This window comes from Prionailurus bengalensis, chromosome B3 (assembly GCF_016509475.1).
Source record: "Prionailurus bengalensis isolate Pbe53 chromosome B3, Fcat_Pben_1.1_paternal_pri, whole genome shotgun sequence".
NCBI lineage: Eukaryota > Metazoa > Chordata > Mammalia > Carnivora > Felidae > Prionailurus > Prionailurus bengalensis.
The window spans coordinates 29,322,781-29,339,752 of NC_057355.1; the positions used below are offsets into that span (position 1 = coordinate 29,322,781).

Here is a 16,972-nt window from a genome sequence, read left to right on the forward strand (position 1 = left end):
GAGTGAAAGGATGGAATCAGGAGCCTTAGTTGTACCAAAAACTTGCAGAATAACTTCCCCAAATCACATCTCTTTGGGACATAGACAATTTAAAAAAGAACATGACTCATTTGTGTTATACATGTAGTAGCTAATGGGAAGCTGCAACTCAAGCAGTAATTTTTTTTTAAAGATTTTAAAGTCATTTCTATACCCAACATGGGGCTTGAACTTACAATCCCGAGATCAAGAGTCACATGCTCTACCAACCAAGCCAGCTAGGTGCCCCCCAAGCAATATTTTTGATATATTATAATCTAATCAGACTTCTTTTTAAAGGATTAACTTTCCTCCCTTTATATTAATTAAAGGTAACTATAACTGTGCTTCAGAACTTCGGAGCAGGATGAGATAATCACTAACTTAATATAATTCTAGCTAAAAGCAAATAAACGTTAGGTCTTAGTCCAAACACATTATCAAATGTAGGCTTCTTAAAACACCAAGAACAGCTTGAGAATCTCCAGTTGGAAATCGTCTAACTGAATGATTCTTGAGGTCCCTTTCCACTTCTACTATCCTAGGACTCTCAACAAGATACCTCAGCACACACACGCTCTCACTCGCTCACATACCTCTCTGTCTCTCTCTCATGTCAAACCTGGGAGCTCCCCTAAATGCAAGAAGCACAGTGTGTGTGATACCATTCCATCAGTAATTGCTACAAAGATGCTCCTGCCCCAAGGCAGGTGTCCACCGTATAAACATCACAAATTTCCAACTAATACTTCATCCATTTATCAAGTAAGCCCTGTCTGTAGGTTGTAATATACAATACGCTAACAGAAAAACATAAACAAAACAACTTGCAAATTTATTAAAATATTCTCTTGAAGAAAAATAAAAGGCAAACTACAGTAGATGTCTGTTTGCAAATGTGTCAACACAATACATGGATAGGGTTCAGAAGTGTTTAATTTCATATTTTTTATTTAAAAGGTCTTTACCCCTCTACCCCTTCTCACTGGAGCTAAATGCTTGGTACTTGAACAAAGTTATCCTTGTACAGAGATACAAAAAATTTCTGTTTTTCACACTAACTTTTCCTCCAACTGGCATATCTTAGTGGTCAAATGACTGCCATTAATTACTGTTCTTACAGGGGCTCCTGGGTGGCTCAGCTGGTTAGGAATCGGACTCTTGATTTCAGCTCAAGTCATGATCTCATGGTTTGTGAGGTTGACCCCCACGTCGGGCTCTGCGCTTGGGACTCTCCCTCTTTCTCTGCCCTTCCCCTGCTCACCCACGCATGTGCGCGCTAGCTCTCTCTCTCTCTCAACATAATAAATTTAAAACTTATATATATTGTTCTTACACAGCTGGGCCAAGTAACAATTGCAGAAGAACTACCTAAATCCTAAATTTCAATTATAGGACCCCAGGATCACTGAAGTGGGGCTGTACTCTTCCAGGGCAAGATACAGGCCCTTTGAGGGATGGGGTGGGGGGCGCTCCTGAGGTGAAGGATGCCCTATGAACACATACTTCACAGTTTAGACGTGTTCTCAAAATACACTCATTAGTTTATCTGGATCATATACACTGTTAGTGGAGCCGTGGTAATGGGCCAATCCTCTTGCCAAGAGGACCACCCTGGCTCTATTCTCAGGCTGCAGCCTCTCTATTAAGGCCCGCGGTAGCTCACTGTAATTCTGTGCAAGGGGTTCCTCACTCTAGCAAACCGACTTCTCCCTGGGCTAGATAGATGCTACTTTCAGAGCCTCAATGCCTGCATGAGTGCTTTCTGCACTTCTAGGCAACCTACAAGTTTGTAGGCAGGCCCTGAGGGACAAAAAGCAGTTAGGCCATGCATGAGCTATCACCTTTAAATGTGGCCAAATGAGTATCAGGTGCACATCAATATCACTAAAGTAATTTCACTCATGGGTAGGGTAACTACAGGGGTGGTGGCAGGGTGGAAAGAACACTCAAAACAGTGAAGACTATGAAGAGTGGGAAATAAGTGTTCTCCCCTACATTTATCAGGTTAGGAAGGCCTTTAACTCTCAAGCAGAGCATACTTGTTGAGTCAGATAAAATGGACTTGAATGCCCCCTCTTTCCCTGAAAAGCTGTAGCATTGTTGGCAAATTTCTGAATGAGGGTATTTGATGTGAATTTCTTTAAGGTACCTGTCAAATATGATTCTAGGTTATAATTACCTGAATCACTTCACATTGTGTACTAACTATGCACACGAGATGCCAAAAGTCATGTGGATATTTTAAAGACAATATGGATTACCTCTTTTTTTCTTTTTTTAAAGTTTATTTATTTTGAAAGCGAGAGCAAGCGGGGTAGGGGCAGAGAGAGAGACTGGAGAGAAAGAATCCCAAGCAGGCTCTGTACCACCAGCGCAGGGCCCTATGTGGGGCTCGAACCCAGGAACCATAAAATCATGATCTGAGCTGAAATCAGGATTTGGAAGCTTAACCCACTGAGCCAACCAGGCGCCCCCGTAAGAACAGTAATTAACGGCAGTCATTTGACCACTAAGATATACCAGTGGGAGGAAAAGTTAGTACGAAAAACAGAAATGGCCCCAATGGACTCCCTCTTAAAGGGAAAGTTATAACACTTTATATAAATGTCATGTATTTATCAGGACAACTTCACTTTAAGTAGCTCAAAACTGGTAAATGTATTAATATATAAAGACACACAGTACACACACATACAAGATTTTCCTATAATAGCCTCTTTTCTACCAACTCTAAAAGGTTCTTGGATGACAAGCTAGGTAACAGCCACCTCTCTGATGGCCAGCTTACCTTAAATAAATCAGCGACTATTCCGTAATCTGCCACTTGAAAAATTGGAGCTTCTGGGTCTTTGTTAATAGCCACAATTGTCTGTGAAATAAAGAGTTTGGCCTTTATCAAGAAAACATATAGATTGATGGCTGTATTTTAACATTCCCAACAACAAATTTATATGGTTAAAAATGTCTACCAAATAAGATTAATCTGATTCATATTGTAAATTTATAAATTTCTGGGTTGGCACATAACAAAATTATCTCCCACTCCCCACTAGCCCATCACAGTATTTTAAAAGATTTTAAACCATTATTTTTCTAAGTTCTTCTCTGACTTATGGAAAGAAAATATTTTAGGAAGTAATAAATCAGAGGAGAGGATTCTGGGAAGATGGCAAAGTAGGAAGCATCAGCAATCTGTCTCCCCATCTAGACTGTTAACAACTGCACTGGCAGAATCTGTCTAATGTAACCATTTTGGAACTCTTGGAGCTTGCAACTTCCAGGGCATGGCTTGCAAAGTAAACTGCAGCTCTTTAGTGCAGTAACAGTCCCCACCCCCAGTGGCAAGCAGCTGTGCACATATTCCTGGAGCAGCTTGCACACAGCCTGCAGGAACAAGAGTGGGCAAAAAGAACTCTTGTCCCCCAACTACTGGGGGACCAGTGCTTTGGTTACTGACTGCTGTTTCTGATCAAAGAGATGCATACAAAGAGGAGGATGGCCATTGCTGTTGCACTTCCCCACTGTTGCAAGTCCCTCCCCTACTCTGGCTAAAGTTACCTCCAGGGGATTTAAAGCCTTAAAGCACTTCTTCTGCCTCCCTTCATTGTTCTCTTTTTCTCAAAAGCAACTGCTGATACAGGGAAAATTACAAATTGGCCACACATTCAGGCTGAGAAAGGACACAAAAAGACCTTAAGTTTATACCTCAGGTTAATCTTTGGCAAAGAGCCTACAACAATCAAAAAAGAACGATAAATAAAAACAAACAGCGATAAATAAAAACAAACAGCGGGGCGCCTGGGTGGCTCAGTCCGTTAAGCGTCTGACTTCAGTTCAGGTCATGATCTCATGGTCCAGTCCGTGAGTTCAAGCCCCGCTGAGTTCAAGCCCCGCATCGGGCTCTGTGCTGACAGCTCAGAGCCTGGAGCCTGTTTTGGATTCTGTGACTCCCTCTCTCTCTGACCCTCCCCCATTCATGCTCTGTCTCTGTCTCAAAAATAAATAAATGTTAAAAAAAAATTTTTTTTTAAAAAAACAAACAGCAAACCCTGGGAAAGGAGGAGAATCTGATTAACAGGAATACCATATTATCAGATTTAAATATCCAGTTTTCAACAACAACAACAAAATCACAAGGCATACTAAGAAACAGGAAAAAAAAATCAAGGAAAATTCCATTCAAAGGCAAAAGAAATAAAATAAAATCAGTAGAAATTGCCTATGAAAAAGATCCGGGGTGCCTGGGTAGCTTAGTCGTCTGGGTGTCAGACTTCAGCTTCGGTCGTGATCTCATGGTTGGTGAGTTCGAGCCCGGTGTCAGGCTCTGTACTGACAGCTTAGAGCCTGGAGCCTGCTTCAGATTCTGTGTCTCCCTCTCTCTCTCTCTGCTCCTCCCCCACTCATGCTCTGTCTCTCTCTCTCTAAAAAATAAATAAACATTTAAAAAAAATTTTTTAAAGAAAAAGATCCAAAGGCAGCCCTACCATAGAAAGACTTTAAAACAACCATTTTAAAGATGCTCAAAGAATCATAAAGATGTGGAGGAAGTCAAGCTAGCAATGTATGAACAAAATGGAAATATCAAAAAAGAGGCGAAATTTAAAGAGAAACCAAAAAGAAAATTCTGGAGATGTAAAATATAATAACTGAAATAAAAAATTCACTGGAGAGACTCAAACGCAGATCTGAACAAGCAGAAGACAGAATCAGCAAACCTGAAAGTAGGACAATGGAGGGGCGCCTGGGCGGCTCAGTCAATTAAGCATCCAACTTTGGCTCAGGTCATGATCTCGCAGTTTGTGGGTTTGAGCCCTGCATCGCGCTGTGCTGACAGCTCAGAGTCTGGAGCCTGCTTTGGATTCTGTGTCTCCCTCTCTCTCTGTCCCCTCCCCCACTTGCACTCTGTCTCTCTCTCTCAAAAACAAATAAACATTTAAAAAAAATTTTTAAAAAGAAAGTAGGACAATGAAAATTATCAAGTCCTTAGAATAGAAAGAAAAAGATTAAAGAAAAGTGAAGGGTCCTGTGGGCCAACAACAAGCAAACAAAAACATGTATTGTGGGAGACCCAGAAGAAAGAAAAAGAGGCAGAAACAATTGAAGAAACAGTGGCTGAAAACTTCCTAAATTTGATGAAGGACATTAATATAAACATCCAAGATGTTCAGCAAACTCCAAGAAAGATGAATTCAAAGAGACCCACACAAGACACATTATAGTCAAACTTTCAAAAGCCAAAGATAAAAACAGAATCTTGAAAACAGGGACATGAGACTCATTACATACAAGGGATCCTCAATATTGGCAGATTTCTCATCAGAAATATTGGAGACCAGAAGGCAGTGAGCTGATTGATATATTCAAAACGCTAAAAGAAAAAAATTGTTGACCCCAAATTTTATATCCATCAAAACTGTCCTTCCAATGACATTCTTTTTGCAGAAATTAAAAAAACCTATCCTAAAAGTCATATGGAATCTCAAGGGACACTGAATAGCTAAAACAATCTAGAAAAAGAGCAAAGATGGAGGACCCATACTTCCTGATTTCAAAGCTTACTACAAAGCTACAGTAATTAAAACAGTGTGGTACTGGCATAAAGACACACATACAGACGGACGGGATAGAATAGAGAGAGCTCTGAAATAGACACTCACATATATGGTCAAACGATTTTTGAAAAGAGTGTCAAGACCACTGAATGCAGAAGGAGAGCCTTTACAACAAATGGTTTTGGGAAAACTCGATAAAGTTGGGACACTTAATACCAAAACAAAAAGTAACTCAAAATGGATCAAAGATTTAAGCATAAGACCTAACTAAAACTATAAAACTCTTAGAAGAAAACACAGAGGAAAGGCTGCATGACATTGTTTTTGACAATAATTTCTTGGATAGTCCATCAAACATATAAGCAATAATAGAAAAAAAGACAAACTGAACTTCATGGGAATTTTTAAATGTTGTGAATCAAAAGACACTATAAACAGAGTAAAAAATCAATCCAGAGAAAGGGAGAAATATTTGCAAATCATACATTGGAAAAGGGATTAATATACAGAATATTTTTTAATAAAACTTCTAAGCTGAACAAAAAACCCCCAAATAAGCCTATTCAAAAAGACAACCTGAATAACCACTTGTCCAAAGAAGATACATAAATAGCCAAATAAGCACATGAAAAGGCGTTCCACATTACTGATCACTAGGGAAATGCAAATCAAAACTACAATGAGATATCACCTCACACTCATTAGAATGGCTACTATTAAAAAATATATATAGCCACAAGTATTGGCAAGAATGTGGAAAATTGGAGCTCTTGTACACCATTGGTGGGAATGTGAAATGTACAACCACTGTGGAAAACATTATGGCAGTTCCTTAGAAAATTAAAAGTAGAACTGCCATGTGATCCAGCAATACCACTTTCTGGGTATATGCTGAAAAGAAATTAAAACAGGGCTCAAAGACATATTTGCACACCCATGTTCACAGTAGCATTATTTGCAATACCTAAATATGGAAGCAACCCAAGTGTCCATCAATGGATAAATACATAAGCCAAATGTGTTATACAGATACAACAGAATATTATTCAGTCCAGAAAAGGAGCAAATTCTGACATATGCTACACCATGGATGAACACTAACATACACTAAGTGAAGTAAGCCAGTCACAAAAAGACAAATATATGTGATGATTCCACTTATCTGAGGTACTCAGAATAGTCAAAATCATAGAGACAGAAAGTATAACAACTGTGGTTACCAGGAGGTGGGAGGTATGGGGGGAAATTAGGAACTTATTGTTTAATGGGTACAGAGTTTCATTTTACAAGATGAAAAGAATTCTGGAATTGGATGGTGGTGATGGTTGCACAACATTATGAATAATTTAATATCACTGACAATGTGTACACAATTTTTAATTCTACACTTAAAAAAGGTAAAGATAGTAAATTTTATGTGTATTTTACCACAGAATTTTGTTTTAAGTAGAGTACACTTAAAAAGTTGAATTTTACTATATATAAATTATACCTCAATAATCTGACTTAAACAAAAGGTAACTGAAAAGTTCTGCAGTTTATCAAAAAACTTTAGATACACTGAATAAAACCTTTGAATGAAAAATTAAGTACCTTATATTTGGTGTGTTTTATTCAATATGATAGTTAGAAGTCTACTTTATTAAATCATTAGATATTTATTATGATTAGTCAACCTTTAGCTTATTTCACTTATAAAATGATTAATATCTTCTATGTGCTGTTAACAATATATAAATTTAAATGCGGGGTTTTTTTATTTTTGAAAGAGAGAGAGCATGTGCACATGTGCATGTCTGGGAAGGACAGAGAGAGAGAGAATCTCAAGCAGGCTCCACGCTCAGCACAGAGTTGGATGCAAGACTTGATCTCACAACTGTGAAATCAAACCTGAGCCGAAATCAAGAGTCAGACGCTTAACCAACTGAACCACCCAGGAGCTCCTAAACTTGTGATTTTAAATGTTGGATTTCAACTTAAAAAAAAGACAAAAACAAAAACAGAACAAATCCACACCCTAATTCATATAGTTTGTAGCTCAAACTATTTATCTTCCATATACTGCATTCCACTTACTATTTTTAAATTATTATCCTGGGTCTTTATTACAATATAGAAGTTATCTAGTCAGCCTGTTAGTAAGGAACTTTAAAACAAAAAGGTTTAAGTCCTTAGGTATGCAGCAAATATAATATAATAAATTACTATGTCTCCTACAAGAACTACCAAAAGGTCCTCTTATCTCCTACAAGAATTTTTAACATGAAGGATTATAATGACCAATTAGTAACAGATTAAGGAGAAATAGTCACACAAAAAGGTGCTGCATTTACCAATTATCCAATTTATTAATAACAGATTTACGTATATGTTACAAAGTGTTTGGTATTCTCCATAGGTGCTTCTAACACCACTGCAATTAAAGTTTTGACTCTAGGGGCACCTGGGTGACTCGGTCGGTTAAGCGTCCAACTCTTGATACTGGCTCCAGGTCATCATCTCACAGTTTGTGAGTTCCAGCCGCACATGGGGCTCTGCAGTGGCAGCCCAGAGCCTGCTTGATTCTGTGTATCCCTCTCTCTGCACTCATGCACACGTGTACACGTGTGCACTCACTCTCAAAATAAGTAAAGTATTGACTCTAATATTTGATTCTAATGTGGTGTTATTTTTGCTTTAAAAAAATGTTTTTAAAAAAAATGTTTATTTATTTAGAGAACATGTGCACGTGGGGGAGGGGAAGAGAGAGAATCCCAAAAAGCCAATATAATAAAATAAAATCAGTAAGGAGCCTGATGCAGGGCTCATTATCACAAATGGAGAGATCATGACCCGAGTGGAAATCAAGAGGTGGAGACTTAACCAACTGAGCTACCCAGGCGCCCCTAATGTGGTGTTATTTTAATAGATTATAATAATTCATTTCTCTAGAAGTAAAATTAAGTTTCTAATGCCTATTACTCTATCACATGAAAACAGCTGGAACACATTTTAGAAGAACTTTGATATATAGGCTGGCTTAAAATATAGGCTCTATGACATATGTGTAATTCCTCTAGGGTCCCTCAAAGAGATGAAAATATTCCAGAATATCTGAGATTAGAGCACAGTGCAGTCCAGGTAACTACTATTCCAGAGAAACATGTGTGGTCAAAGACAATAAATGATGGTTTCAATATGAACCTTAAATCCAAAGTCACAAGGACTAACATTTTGAATCACAAGCATTTGATTTGTATGGAGGTGTTTCTCTTCTGGGAATATGTAAGCCTGCTTCACAGCAACTAGCAGAGATTTATTTAATTAATGATGGTTAATGATTTTCCTGGAGGCCACCTAGTCAAACATCTGACAGTTTAATCATCTGAAAGCTTTTTCATTCCTACTGTATAGCAGTTATTTTTAAAGCAAGAGCACACAACTGTGGGCAAGGAACCACTAAAGTATTTAAGAATGCTCCCCTTCCTTACACAACTTTTAAAGCACAGATTGTATTCAATGAAATTAATACATATATAGTTCAAAAAGTGCTTTCATTCCATTGACTCATTTGATATAACGACCAAATCTCATATTCTCTAAACTATACCATGATGCTAATTAAAACTGTAGCTTGTATGCAATGTGATTATCAGATATAAACCAATTACTCTAATATCCCATTTTTGACCTTAACCAAAATTTGTTGTGTTTCCCACATAAGGCACTGATGACAAGGGCTATGCCTTTTTCATTTAAGCATCCCCAGCATCTGGTACAAACTAAGTGCTTAATAAATATTTGTTGACTGCATAAACAGACAAACTCTTGGCTCAAATTTCTTCTTATAGATTGTTCCCGAACACTGGTCTCCTTACTTCAATTGTTCCCTTTTTGCTTTAACATATACTAGCTACTCCATCTCTCCTGCAAGCTAGTCCTGCTGGCATGGGATGACAATTTTTACCAGGAACTTCTTGGCAGGAAGAATCTTTTATTTTAGAGAAGGAGAATTAGATATGTCTGAACTGGCCCAGCTAAAACTATTTTTTAAGGTTACTGTACTAGAGTGTTTTTTTTTTCTTTAATGCAGCAATAACATTTTCCCCATTGGCACTGCTTGTTTTCATATCTCAGTAAAGAAACCTGCCATCCAACTGTGAAATCTGACTGGTTTGGGGCCAATTCATTTAGAGGTTACAAGGAGGTAGTGGATGCATTTTTTTCAAGTTAGAAGTTAAACCTGTTAAAAGTTTTATTACCTTTTATATCAAACTTCCATCTGAATGCATAAAAGCCAGAGTGTCAGAAGCATCTCTGTCTTCATGAAAGACTAAGTTCATAATTCAAACTGTACATTCGTATGCATGAATTAATGTGTCATATTCTGAAATATATGTTCACAGAGTCATTACACAGGACTTCCCGATATAGTCCAAGCAGCAATTTAAAATCAAGTGTTTCCTCTACATCCTGTATTTTTAACAATTACTCAGATATTAAGATGCTCCAACTCCAAATGTGTCCGTCACACTTTAGTAACAGCCTGAGAAGAGGAGCTTTGCTGACATATGAGGGTGGGACTTTTAGGGGACCAGGGTAAAGCAGATAGAGAATCAGGGATGAGAAATCTCATAAACTAGTTAGATGGTCAGAACCTCATCAAGTTGTTTTCACCCTAAATTTTCTATCCACTAATTTCAGAGCTGAAAGGGACCTCAGACATCATCAACCAACACCTGTGTTAGGCAAAAGAACAGAGGTGCAGACAGGACACATCATGTGGTAAGCTAGTAGCAAAGCTGGGACTCAGGGTCACACTTTTTTTTTTTTTTTTTAATTTTTTTTTTCAACATTTATTTATTTTTGGGACAGAGAGAGACAGAGCATGAACGGGCGAGGGGCAGAGAGAGAGGGAGACACAGAATCTGAAACAGGCTCCAGGCTCTGAGCCATCAGCCCAGAGCCCGACGCGGGGCTCGAACTCACGGACCGCGAGATCGTGACCTGGCTGAAGTCGGACGCTCAACCGACTGCGCCACCCAGGTGCCCCAGGGTCACACTTTTTTTTCCTGACATGGCACTGCCTCTCCTACCAATGGTACACCTTCAATCAGTGAACAGCAGCTTGTACTTCTTTCAGTTCCTGAAAGAAATGTTAATCTGAATGGCTGAACTTACATACACTGTATAACTATATGGAAACAGAGTGAAACCAAAATTTTAAAATATAAAAATCTTTCTTTTAGGATCATTATTATTGTGTAGTTACCTTGCTGTCTTTCATCCCAGCTAAATGTTGGATGGCTCCAGATATTCCTACGGCAATATAAAGCTCCTGAAACAAAAGAGACCATTATCATTAATACATACTTATATATATTATATTGTATCTTCCACAGTATGTGCTATTAGCAATTCAGGTCTCAGACTGAAGATATTTTAAATAGAAAAGATGCAATATGTATTACTTAAATTATGCTTACCTCCTTCCCTGATCTCCCTAATCCATAGTCTTCTTTTTCCTCTGAATAATAAACATGTGGATAATGAGAATCTATGAGCATTAAATATGTGCCAACCACTATATTAAGCATTTTACATCACCTGTTTCACTTAATCTCACAATTTCCTGTGAGGTAGCACTTTTTGTTTAGGCTATTTATTTATTCATTCATTTACAGAAAGCGCGAGTATGGGGCGCCTGGGTGGCGCAGTCGGTTAAGCGTCCGACTTCAGCCAGGTCACGATCTCGCGGTCTGTGAGTTTGAGCCCCGCGTCGGGCTCTGGGCTGATGGCCTGGAGCCTGTTTCCGATTCTGTGTCTCCCTCTCTCTCTGCCCCTCCCTCGTTCATGCTCTGTCTCTCTCTGTCCCAAAAATAAATAAACGTTAAAAAAAATTAAAAAAAAAAAAAAAAAAAAAAAAACCAGAAAGCGCGAGTAGAGGAAGGGCAAAGAGAATCCCAAGCAGGATCACACTGCCAGCGCAGAGCCAGACACAGGGCTTGAACTCCCGAAACCACGAGATCATGACCTGAGCCAAAACCAAGAGTCAGGCGCTTAACCGACTGAGCCACTCAGACATCCCTGGGCTACTTTTAGATAATCACACTTTAACTCATCATTCTGTATATACCCATTCACAATATACACACGATGTACATTAACATATAAACACATACTAAAATATATTTTGACTTATTTGTCTGGCTTCTCATAAAAAGAAATTTGTTAAAAATGATAATTAGGATATATTTATTAGACTTCATATTCAGAAAAACCAAAACTACAAATCAGCCTCAAGAGGTTCTAACAGACACATATGCATGTGTACATGCACACACAGTCTCCCTAAGTAAGGAATATAAACTTCTTGAAGGCATAGGCGTAACCTTTGTATTTCTAGCACTTAATAAAAGGGCCCCCAGACTGTAGTTTCTAAGTAAATGTTGATGACAGTATTTGTGCCTCCTCCTAACCCTTCACCCCCAGTAATAACTGAAGTAATAAAGAAAATGATAACTGACTGCTGCTCTCTGTCCCCTTATCTAAAAAATTTAAAGTGTCCATGTTTGAAAATTAAAACTATCATGGAAAACCAATTTAATCAGTGCTTAATTAAAAGAGCTTAGCTGCTCCATTCTATCTATTGGATATAATTGGATATAATTCTATCTATTGGATATAATATAAAGCTTTAACTGAAAAGCTTTTCCCCACACCTAAACTGAACTAGCAAGTCCTACCTTGGGTAGGGGGGTTCACCCACTATGTAAACAGATTGACACTACGGTTTCATCACAACTGACAGTAAAGACTCTCTTCAATATGATTAAGGTGGAAGGCACTGAAGGTGGCTTTTTATTTTTGTATGTTTTATTACTGGGTAGACACTTCAAAGTCAATGGCAGTGTCAGGTGGTCCCACCCTGTTTTCTGCACTGCTTATGATCTAATTTAATAACTGCTCACTCCAAAATGTGACAGCATTTCAACTAAGATCTGAGAATAAGGATTTTTCATAATACCTAAGCGTGTGTGGTACGTGGCTGGATACAAGCCAATTTCTCCCTCTCTCATTTTCCCCAATTGCAAACAGAAGGGGTACAGCCCCAACACTAGAGCTTCTTAAAAAAGCTCCACAGGATACTCTAATGTGCAGCCAGAGCTAAGAACTACTAGAATAGATGATCCATAAGCTCTTATGCAGCTTGAAATCTATTAACTCTTTCCAGCAGGACCAGGCCAGGGGATGGTATATCCCCCGGGTCTTATCTTTAAAGGCATAAATTGTCCAACTGCTTCTAGAGCAGCAAGGTACCACTGTGTACCCTGTAAAAGGAAACAACTTAATCCCTAAAGTAAGTTAAATCATCTAAAAATTATGTGGGCTTGTTTCCCAATTCAACTTGCTCTATAAAGATAAGTAAGTGCAATTTGGCCTAAAAGACTGTCTTAGGCTGCAGGAAGTAAAATGTATGGGAAAGGATAAAAAACAATCCCAATCCCAACAATCTATCTATACAGATAGATACAGATATAGATATAGATGAGGTATATACATCTCATATATATGTGATGTATATATCTCATCTATATATATATGTAATATATGATCAGGCATGGAGTGGTCAACAAGCTTCTTTTCTTTGAAAAAGCACCACTTTTTTAAGATTTACAGGTAACTTCAAATGATAATTTTAACACCATTTCAGTTTATTTTGACTAGCATTTTTTTCACAAAAGATCATTCATTAAATTGTTAATCAAAATACACTTACTAATAAATCTCACATTCAGGAAAACCAGGACAATAAGATTTATAAAGCAAGTTATTTAGAAAGACAAACGTACAGATAGAAAACTGTCTCACTAACCACTCTTCCAAGTGTATTCTCAAAGCAAGCATTGTAAAGGATCAATAATTCTGTAAATGAGTCCTTCTAACATACATGTCTACATTAAAATTCAACAAGTCTTAAAAGCTTCTCCATTTGCATCATAAAATGCTAATAAAAAATGATCATCCTGGCAGTAAACATCTACATAAATATAAATGAAATTTACTTTAAACCCCATGAGATATGAATACCATTGACTTTAACCATAAATGTCACTAAGGAAATAAAAGATTCTGGGCCAAAGCAAACCAAGGGGCCATTCCTGCCTCTCTGACCAGTATAAGTGGTCCAAATAGGTTCACATGACCAACGGGATCTTATTTTACTGTCTTACAAACATGGTTCTCTGAATAAATATAAAAGCATTGAAATAATAACCAGAAAGAGTCCTGGGATTTGGGCTTCTGTTCTGAGATCTGATAGCTCTCTGAGGCAGGAAGAGAGACTTTTTTCTTCTTTTTTAAAAAACATGTACAGGCAATTAGACTATTATCTTAGGATGCTTCCTCATGGCTCAGAAAGCATTTCTGTATTTCAATAATAATAATTAGTATGTATAAAACTCTCCACAGATGCTAATTTATGGAGCACTTTAGACACTGCTTCACAACATAACAAGGCAATCCCTGCCCTGAGGCACTTTCCTTCTAAAATCAGATAGTAAGTAAGATAGTTTGGAGAGAAAATGAGAGGTGACTTGGAGGGAAGAACAGCAATTAAGGGTTCAAAAAAAAGTAGGATTAAAGAAAGGAACAGACACAGAAGTAGGGAGTAGTTCTGGAGATAAAATCCTAGCAGCCTTAACAAAGGGAGAGAATCTAGAAGTGAGACTAGATCAACCTACATGAGCTGGCAGCAGTTTGGGATGGTCATTCTGCAAATGAAGAATGGGGATGGGACTGTGGGAAAAAAGAAAGCCACCAGGGTGGTAAGAGGACCAGAGGTTATTCTGAAATAGAAAGAAGGGATGGCATTCACTTCAACAGAAACAAGGACCAGTAGGAGAAAGCACAAATTACTCTTCTCTTGTCAAAACCTAAAAAAGACTACAGCTACAGGCTCAACAAAAGAATTCAGGGGCAGGGCTCTAAAATACCTTACAGTGGGCTGAGATGAAAACAGGAATAGGGCTTGGAAAGTCTGCATCCAGTGTGGTTTAACAAAGGTTTACAAGAGGAGTATATCACTATGATTAAGAACCTAGGCTCTAGAATTTCATTGCCTAGGTTTAAATTCCAGTTCAGCCACTTGGTAGACCTGTGACTGTGGGCCAGCTATTTAGCCTCTATGCCCCAGCTTGCTCACCTGAAAAACTGGAATTATAAGAACCCTACTTCAAAGGGTACTGTGAGGCTTCAGTCCTTGGCATAGTATCTAGTTTCCCAAGACACTGATGTGCCTTCAGGTATGCTCAAATATTGATTTTCTCAGCCCACTCAATGGCCAGGTGGGCTCCTGAGGTAATCTCAAGGCTACTATGTACAGCTGAGCAACTATGTACTATATACTATGTACTATGTACTATGTACACTGAACAGCTCTGGAGGGAGCCATCACTTATAGTCATTACAGAACTGCATATTTATTACAATAATTTTCCAACAGATGGCGGTAAAGTAACTTGAGAAAGGGGTACTTTTCTCCTAATTCATACAAAAAAGTTGTATAGACTAGAAGCACAGGGAAGCCAAAATTCTCTGTGGTACAAATACTGTAATTTTCTAAGTATGCCATAACAGGAAAAAGTTGAGAGACTAAAAAGTCGAGAGTTAACTATGACTTCATAGTTGTTGATACTGCTGTTATACTTTATAGGGGCTATAAAGACAACTATGATTCTTTGTCCCATGTCCTCAAGAAGCTCACAGTCTAGCAACATAGGTTAAGGTAAAGTAATAAAAATCTATAATCCAAGCTAAGGGAAAAAAACATCAAAGTATGACAGAGCTCTGGTCTCTTGTGCAAATGCTTTCAGTATCTGCCACTGAGAAATGAAAAGGTCAAGGGATGACACTGCTCTGTAGTCAATTCTATCTTCTGCCCAAGAGGAGCCCACTTTTGCAGCTTATCCCATCTACTCTGGCTCCCTTAGTCCTTCAGACAAAATAAGCTATTAAATGCAGGTTTTACTGGTCCTAGCTTACTGATAAACCTGTATGTCTGATAAACAGAAAGATGACTACAATACAGTCTTAAAATACTTTTACAGAAATCTAACCAACCTGTGGAATCAACATGGCCAGAATATTCTCTGGTAGATTATTTGAATTTCAGTTACTTTCTTCAGAAAGAATGTACTAACATCACTCCTGCTTAACCCAAACCTTGTGCAGGAAACCTGGAATTCAAGGGGTGTTATCTGAGTCCTACTCTCCAGAGGATTTTAGTGCAGAAGCTAAGGAGAAAGTGGTCTCTGACTTACACATTGTGATTTTTGTCTAATGCCAATTTTTGTCTAATGTTGTTAAATCCAAAAAAGATACATAGTGTGAGCCAGATATTTAATTTTAAAATTTCTATTAGCCACATTAAATAAAGTAAAAAACAGGTGAAATTAATTTTAATAATAATCTCAATTCAGACTAATTTACATTTCATGTGTCCAACAGCCACATGTAGTTTAGTGGTTACCGTACTGGATAGCAGATCCAAGATAATTTTAGAATAAGCTAAAGAACTTTCTTGTACACTCTACAAAGGTACTGTAGCACATGGTCTGAAAGGAGAGCTACAGATAAAACGACTTTAGTTTCACGTGTCTGCTTTGCTTGTATTGGCTCAGAATAAGAGCATTAATAGGTTGTTTTAAACTTTGAAAGAGAAAGAAAAGGAAAAGTCAGTAGTATAACAAAGCTGAAGTACAGCATGAGAGGCATCAAGATTAAACAAAAGAGCAGCCAATAGTGTCATAAATGATGACAAAAGTCCATCAAATTTCAGGTAGTGTGGACTATTACAGGAAAACCAAAAGCACACGAAAACTACTGGCTTAATACAGTTAATTTTTATTCTGAAAAGAAACTATCAAGTTTTGTCCTCTCATAAGTAATATATTTCTTAAAACTCTAGAAGGACCTAAAAAATCTACCCTTAAAAACTCATACTTTTCCAAAAAAAAAGTATCTAAATAATCTGAGTTTTTTAAAAAATGTTTAAATAGAAATTTAAAAATACTTGGAACAAGGGGAGCTTGGGTGGCTCAGTCAGCTGAGCACCTGACTCTTAAAATTTTTTTTCTTTAATGCTTATTTATTTTTGAGAGACAGCACAAGTGGAGGAGGGCAGAGAGAGAGAGAGAGAGAGAGAGAGAGGGAGGGAGATTTCAAGGCAGGCTCTAGGCTATCAGCACAGAGCTGGATGCTGGGCTCAAACCCATGAACCATGAGATCATGACCTGAGCTGAAGTTGGACGCTTAAGCAACTGAGCCACCCAGGTGCCCCACACCTGACTCTTCATTTCAGTTCAGGTCATGATCTCATGGTTCATGAGTTCAAGCCCTGTATCAGCCTCTGCACTGAG

The 16,972-nt window shown here is 38.0% G+C and overlaps 1 protein-coding gene across 4 annotated transcripts in view; it reads right to left on the minus strand.

Annotated features, from left to right (window-relative positions):
- ETFA (electron transfer flavoprotein subunit alpha) overlaps window positions 1–16,972 on the minus strand; it is a 78,621-nt gene that overhangs the window by 5,375 nt on the left and 56,274 nt on the right. For 2 of the 4 annotated variants that reach the window (XM_043554932.1, XM_043554933.1), the window contains exons 10-11: window positions 10,825–10,890; window positions 2,810–2,890 (exon numbers count right to left, since the gene is read on the minus strand). In XM_043554932.1, coding sequence (XP_043410867.1) covers window positions 2,810–2,890; window positions 10,825–10,890 — 147 coding nt within the window. The remainder of the gene's footprint in view (window positions 1–2,809; window positions 2,891–10,824; window positions 10,891–16,972) is intronic. The other 2 variants (XR_006293226.1, XM_043554934.1) reach the window with 1 other exon arrangement.